The 7,770-nt window shown below is 36.0% G+C and overlaps 1 protein-coding gene across 1 annotated transcript; it reads right to left on the reverse strand.

Moving 5' to 3' along the window:
• Positions 1 to 21: 21 nt before the first annotated feature.
• On the reverse strand, positions 22 to 7,182 carry LOC117920782 (threonine dehydratase 1 biosynthetic, chloroplastic). The gene is made up of 9 exons (XM_034838407.1): positions 6,533 to 7,182; positions 5,546 to 5,725; positions 5,178 to 5,447; positions 4,330 to 4,536; positions 2,965 to 3,213; positions 2,803 to 2,876; positions 2,464 to 2,581; positions 618 to 752; positions 22 to 504 (listed from the first exon to the last, which is right to left on the reverse strand). Exons 1-9 carry the CDS (start codon positions 6,977 to 6,979, stop codon positions 364 to 366), a joined length of 1,821 nt encoding a protein of 606 aa, XP_034694298.1. The 5' UTR covers positions 6,980 to 7,182; the 3' UTR covers positions 22 to 363.
• Positions 7,183 to 7,770: the final 588 nt, after the last annotated feature.

Raw genomic sequence — 7,770 nt, forward strand, 5'->3', positions numbered from 1 at the left:
ATAGAGATCCGCCCCAATCCAAGTAAACAAGTCAACTAGCTCCAGAATTTTATTGCATAGAAGTGGAAAACAGAAAGCGTACCCTTGGATAAACACATATTACACGGACGATTAGACAGAAGTCACACTGCCACTCCTAAGATGAAACTGCTGTTCATATCCACTCACATTTTAAATTAATAGACTTCAGTCATATAGATTACAAAAAATGGGAGGGGAAAACTGCCTCCCTCTTCTCCATTAGATGAAAAGATGTGCCAGGGCCCCTTCATGTCTCCCCTATGACTATCTTTGGCAAGCCAAGGGTCCTGAGTGCTAAGCCTAATATAATCTATTCAACTGAAATCACTTGGCTAGATATGATCAATGCATCAAAAGCAGGTAGGCCTTATTACTGGTCTCCACTGCATATTCATATCCAAGAGCATCAGCACGTCTTTTGAACTCAGTCATCTCAGTTTCTGGGACTTGAATTCCAACCAATACATTCGCACCAGCTTCACCCTGTTGGGTAGGAGGACAGAAAATAAGGATGAAGTGAAATTAAGAATGAAACTCACCCGTATGACAAATTTTGAAACTCATAAAGCAAGAAGGTTTTAAAGGCTTTAAATTACCTGCCCACGGTAATGGAACAAGCTAATATTCCAGCGTGGACTGAAAGTATCCAAAAACTTCATCAGAGTGCCTGGCCTCTCTGGGAAAACAAACCGACAAAGTAATTCATTCTCAACATGTGATCGCCCGCCCATCTGAAAACAAAAAGGGTAAACTTAGAATCGACATGCGCCCAATAAAGCAAATATTTGCAACTGGAAAATGCAGGCACTCATGAACATGGCAGTAGGAGAAATTGTTCTATTACTGTTACTTCTGTCTTTTTTTTCTCTTTTTTCTTTTGCCTTTCCTTTGGTACATAAATACATTCCTATATTTAATTCTTTAGGTGTCTGCATCCGTTTGAATATTTAAGAAAAAGAGAGGGGAGGGAGCTCCATTTGTTTTACAAATGAATGCTCCAGTTTGGAATTTTCACAGGCAAGTGGAGAGGGTTATCATGAGGTTTGCCCATTTATTGTTAGTCAAGCATTAAGAAACATAGGGCTCATTTGGCAACATTTCCAAACACAATCTTTGACAACGTTTCTGAAAAACAGTCCAAACGAAAGTCTATTTGAGAACTCAACTATGAAAATGGTTTCCTCTACTGATTCTCCATGAAAACATTACATACTTATATAGAATGCAAAAGTTCCCAAAGTGCTCTCCATCATTTCTTTTGTTAATGGAACAATTACACTTAACAAAAAAACACTAAAAACACCTCAAATTTATCCTCAAAAACAGCCTAACTACAGTTTTCTGTCAAAAGTTCGTCAAACATGTTTATTAAATTAGAAAACTGTTTTCTATTCTCAAAAACAAAAAATTGTTTTCAGTAACCATTTTCAAACAGACCCATAATTCCTTCATCTATCTTTTAATGATGATTTGTTTACTTATAGCCCAAAAAGAAAACATAAAAGAAAGATAGACAGATAGATATATAGAAAGAGAGAGGGGGAGAAAGCATTTCTAGTAAAACAAAAAATGGAGGTTCCAGAAAAAGATCCCAAAAAGCTTCCCCATAAAATTATAGGTAACAAATCCTACCCATGTCCTTCACAGTCGAAGGCAGAATGTCAAACCACATAAATTTTGGGCACTTCGTTTTCATTGTTTGATTTCTTCACTGTTTTCAACATTAGGTCAGCCAGATCTAAAGGGTTTGGTCTCGAATTAGCTTTATAAGTCACAAGAGATGACCATATTTAATAGGGAAAAAAAAAACCATGCATAGCCTACATTTATGTTCAATGTGATTGTCAAGGAAATAAGAACAAGAAAATATACCATGGAATCTTACAATACAGACAGTGCAAAAATGGGGAATGCAAAGCCCTTGTGATATCATTTGAGATTTTGATAAAACACAGAATAAACTTTACTCCAGAATCTGACTTAGGTGTTGTTTGTCTTTCTAACTTTTTGTTAAAAGTAACTTGCTTTCAAATTTCAGATTATTTGTTTTTTTTACTTTTGGTTAACTTATTACTTATTTCTTAAATTTTTTTACTAAAAAGAAAAAGCCAAAATATTTGGTTTTTGCTTAATGTTAAAAGTAACGTATTGATTTTTCTTTACTTCTTAATACTTAATAGAAATAGATCATCAAAAAAACAAACAACTTAATAATTAACACTATTAAGCACTACTTCATTTTAAGTTTGGTTTAGAATTAAGTAAAAAAAAGCAAATCCCACCTTAGTTTGTGTTACTAATACTAACTAAAGTAAGCCTTGACTAGGGAAATGCACCCCCCTTAACTCATGTACCATGTAACCATGCATCAAATGGTTCACTGTCAAACAAATTTAATCAGCAAATAAAAAACAAGGAAATTTACAGAGAAAATATGGTTACCAAATGTCTCAAATGGTCTTTAACCAAGTCATCATTTGTGAGATTGAGGGTTGTGAGCTGAGAAGACTCCATCCGTTCCACCATTGCACTGAGTTCAAGCACTGTATGAAGGCCAACACTGCAGACAATATGCAGAAGAGTAAATAAGATGTCGCCTGTACACATCACAAGTTGTTGCATGACGATTTCTGAACTTCCAAGCGAAAATAGTAAATTACATTGACATCAAACTACAGAAGGCAAATCTACATTCAGGACATAAAGAATGCATTTCAAAGAAACAAGTTTCAACAGAAACTTTTAGCATTTTATTATTGATACAGAGTTAGAAGTGTTTACCTGTATAGTACAAGAGCCTTTTCTTTGTGAGGATTATATCTATATTTGAACTCTGTGATATTCATATGTCCTACCTGCCAACCCAAATAATTCAGTTCAGATTTCACAAAATGATCAAGACTGCTCTACTGTACCAATTTCATTAAAGCTTTAACAACATACCATCTCACAGAACTGTTTAAAGCTCCCAGGCTCCTCTGGCAACAGTGTTGCCAGCACAGCCTCCCGTTGCCGACCAACATCAGCAAGTTCAGTTACTAGTCTCAGCCTGTCAAAGTTCATGTTTGCCCCACTGGTAATTGCTACAATGTTTCCTCCCTTGATGCCGTAATATTTGCAGTATGCTTCAGCTCCAGCAAGGGCAAGCGCACCTGCAGGTTCTAAAATGCTCCTTTTCTCCTCAAACATGTTCTGCAACATCAGTACCAAAAATTGTAACTCCAAAGACCTCAACAACTCCCAAATGTCAAGTTGCAACTTAGCTATCACTTCTTCAATGAAGCAAATTTACTCTATGCCTAGTACTTATAACAGATCAATGTAACAAATTTGGAAAAGAAACTGATATAACGGAGTCTGAAGACTCTGAACCACAGAGGGCCAGAGGGGTAGAAACAGATATCTAAGGAACTGTAGCATTACAAGTATGTATTTCATGGGGAAGATACCAAAAGATTGAGCACAACAATTAAGATGTACCTAAAACTACCTAATTAGTGTCCATGTAAAATTTTCTTTTGGTCCATCAGATATCATAAGAGTAGTTATCTTTATGCCTTCTTGGGGCTCATGAGAGCATGAACCAAACAAATCTAAGACAAGCAACAGAAAAGAGAGTCTCTAAGGCAACCTAGGTCAGCTCTATAAAATAATAATAGCATAAGTTAATGTGAAAGATGGAATTCTTCCTATCAAAAAAAAAAATGTGAAAGATGGAACTCTTCTTGAAACAAATGAACAGGGAAAACATTAACCAACAAGATCTGCTGCTAGCATTCATAAAGTAACCCAAAAACCAAATAAAAGAGGAAATTGCAAAACTGACAACTTGATTTATCAAGAAAATTGGTATTTATTCAATTTCTCTTATTCCATAGGAATCTAATGGCACCAACTGTCAAACAAGAACCTTAACTGTTGACTATTGACATGTAAGCCTGATATTTTCAAACCAGTAACATTTTTTATTTTTTATTTTTTTTCCCAATTGGAGACTCAACCTGGAACTTCTCACTTCCCCAACCCACCCCTTGCCATTGAGTTGTCACCCTGAATCCCACATTTGAGGCAAATTATGTAACAGAACACATGTTTCAAGCAAATAAAAAAACAAGGGTTTTCACATCATACATCATGTGATATATAGTTAGAATTAATAAATCAATAGAATTGCACCAACTTATAATACTAATTTTTGCTATCAACACACCATAAGTAAAAGAGAAGCATCCACATGCAAGCCATGAAACTTCATTTTTTTCCTTCTAAGAAAAATAAAAGAAAAGGAGAAGAGAGAAGCAAACTCACCTTTATTGAGGCACATATAGCATCACGGCTTACAAGAACTATCCCATCTATCAGTTCCCTGCATAAGCGGAAAGTTTCTTCACCAACCACTTTCACAGCAACCCCATCCGCAAAACCTCCCACCTGGTCTAGCATGACTCTCTGACCGTGATGTAACGACAATGCCATTGCATTTGCATCACAGGGCTCCACCCCAATAATCTTTACCTGTACAAAAGATATTATGATTAGTGATTGTAATGAAATAGTTGGTGTTCCAGCCTCACTCTCCTATATGACATAATAAGAAATAGGTTAACCAAACACTATCACAAAAGGGACAAAATACAAAGGAAATAACTTTATTCATAAACTCTGGAGCCTTCATACACCAGTACTCCTGATTTTATTTCATAAAATTTATGGAAGAGTAACATTATGACCTACAGTAAGTGATGCAAGAGACTTGGGAAATGACTGAAAAAATAAGAACAGAACCAAGTGTGTCTAGGCAAGTTTCTTACAAGCTCAAAGTTTGAAAATATAGAAGTTGAGTGTATGGTCAGTAGATGTTTGATAATGTTAGATGATGGCTAACAAAAGTAGGAGGACAAAAAGTATAGATAACAGTATTGAAAACTGTCTCATTTCCTCTTGGCACAATTAAAGTATTAGAACTATAAGAGGAACAAGCGAAGCAGCAAGATAATCAGAGAACACAAATGTTCTTAGTCACGGACATTGTCAAGCTGAAACCTTAGAAGAATTCTATTTTCCCAACAGGAAAGAACATAATCTGGATAATTTAAAAATATGTACGCCAAATAGATTTTAAAGTTAACATAATTTTTACACGGAAAAGCACAGACCTCTGGAGAAACCCTCTTCACATAAGCAGCGATACCAGCTATTAACCCTCCACCACCCACAGGTACAAAAATTGCGTCCAATGGGCCTTGCATCTGACGCACAATCTCCATTCCGATCGTTCCCTGCCCCATGATGACATCTGGATGATCAAAAGGAGGTATAAATGTGCGACACTCCTCTTCACCCCGTTGTTTAGCATATGCCTGTGCTTCATCATATGAATCCCCCACAAGAACAACTGTCGCACCCAATCTCTCAACAGACTTCCACTGTACACATAAAAAGTCCAGAAGTTCAAAATCAAAATTGTGAAGATACAATCATAAGTAAAAACAAGCAACAAGAGCAACATCAAACAACACTCAACCTTGATTTCAGGTGTGGTAACAGGCATAGCAATCACAGCATTGCAACCAAGTCGCTTTGCAGCTAATGCAACCCCTTGTGCATGATTTCCTGCTGAAGAGCAGATAACCCCTCTTTCCAACTGTTCTTTTGGAATTTTTGCCATCATATTATAAGCACCACGGAGCTTGAAGGAAAATACCTACAAACCAAATCCATCATAATGATCAAGACTAAGTTGACCTAAGACACCAATTTCCAATTCAAACTCTTCTAAACCAACCAAAAAAGAAACTTGTGTCCTATATTGAATTCAAAACCAACAAGTAGCCATATTTTAAACACTGAATCAGAATTTAATGAGGCAGAAGAAAAAAAAAAGGGTGAATGAAATTCAAAACAGTGCTCCAAAATGAAACTCGCATGTGTTTTTTTTGGGTAAACCATCCACAAATACAACTCACATTCAGAAAAATGAATAGCTATATAGGAAAATTAATATGCATGAGTTCAGAAAAATGAATAATTACCTAAGAAAATTTGTATAAATTGAATTAGAACAGTGGCCAAGTGATTCTAACACTACTATTCCCTATGTAAACATAAAAAAAACTGTCGCATTTTTGCATAAACCACAAAATCCTTAAATTTCAACCATTAATAAACTTAACAAGAAACCTAATTAAGTTACCACAATTAAGAAAAGGAATCATAAGTAATTGAAAACCTTCAAACTTGCCATACAAATTGGAACTCACGCGTTCAGCGAATTTAAATGAAACAAATAAACCCAGAAATTTACATACCCAACTTAGCTGAAAAAAAAAAATTCCACCCATTTCCACAATAAAACCAACAAGAAGTTCTGTTTGCAAAAAAGAAAAAGAAATGGAACTTTTAAATTTGCAGAAAATCAGTCAAGTAGTCACAACCCAAATTCAAACAAACAAAGAACAAAAATCTTATAATTTTGGAAATATTAATGAAAATAAATTAAGAAAAACATTACGGGCTGTAAATCCTCTCTCTTGAGCCAGATTTGAGCGCCAAGCCTTTCGGAGAGCTTTGGCGCTAACTGCAACGGTGACTCGATGGCAACATCATACACCTTGGAAGACAGTATGTTGGTTAAGTACTCCATTGCCCCCACAACACCGTCCATGCCATCATGAATCGTACTATCAGGTACAGCGCCGATGCAACCGGGCTGGTATTGCAGAGAATCGGACGAGACCCTCTTGAGAGGAGGGACTGGGGAGGGGTGCAATGAGGTTTGACTGGAAGTAACGGTCGTGGAAGAGGTACCGGAGATCTCAGCCGGGGGTTTGGAGATTGTGGCTTTGATGAATGGCTTGGCGGCGGACCCAATGAGCACATGTTTGATGGGTCGGATGGGGTTGGGAAGTGTGGGTCGGAGGAGAGAGAAATGGGTGGTGGAGAAGCATAGCGATTCCATTGATTAGAGAGAGGGAAAGGTGGCCGCCTACTGCAATGGCGTCGCAGCGAAGGAGAGGGAGGCGCAGCCTCGCGGGTACGTGTTAGGGAGAGGGTTTTGCGTCTTGAAATTTGTAGATGATATCATCACCCAGCAGTAGTTGGGTGACCCAATCAAAATGTGCCGCGATCTGTGTATAGCATGGAAAGACGAGAGTGTGACGGGCAGGAATGTTTGGGCAGGAATGGAATTGAGTGTGAGATTAGAATATCCAATGATCTGGTGAATCGCATACCGAAAAAGAGAAGCCGCCACAGGGTCTAGGGTGGAACACCGGTTGAAGGGATTTTGGTCAAATACTTTTAATTAAAGATGCTTTTATCTAATTCCTAAATATTTGAATATAAACAAATAAATAAAATTAATAATTTATTATATAAAAATATATATTTGAAATAATAGTTTATCAATTAATTATCAAAAAAATATTTAATTTTCTAAATTTTTTGAAAATTATTTTCAAAAAACATTTTTCACCTTTCCAAAATCATTTTTAAATAGATTCGAAATTAAAGATTTTAAGAGGCCTAACTTTGAATTATAATTCAATAATTTACATATATAAATATTTGTTTGAGTAATCTAATCAATAAGGGAAAAAGTTTTTAATAGTATAAGTTATTTCTAATATATAAATATTTTTTAAAATTATAAAAAAAAATTTAATTCAAAATGGATAATATATACACTATTATAAATGGTATCATGGACCATATTTGATCAGCACAATCCCTTTGCAACAATATGTATAT

The sequence above is a fragment of the Vitis riparia genome, chromosome 8 (genome assembly GCF_004353265.1).
Source record: "Vitis riparia cultivar Riparia Gloire de Montpellier isolate 1030 chromosome 8, EGFV_Vit.rip_1.0, whole genome shotgun sequence".
Classification (NCBI taxonomy): Eukaryota; Viridiplantae; Streptophyta; class Magnoliopsida; order Vitales; family Vitaceae; genus Vitis; species Vitis riparia.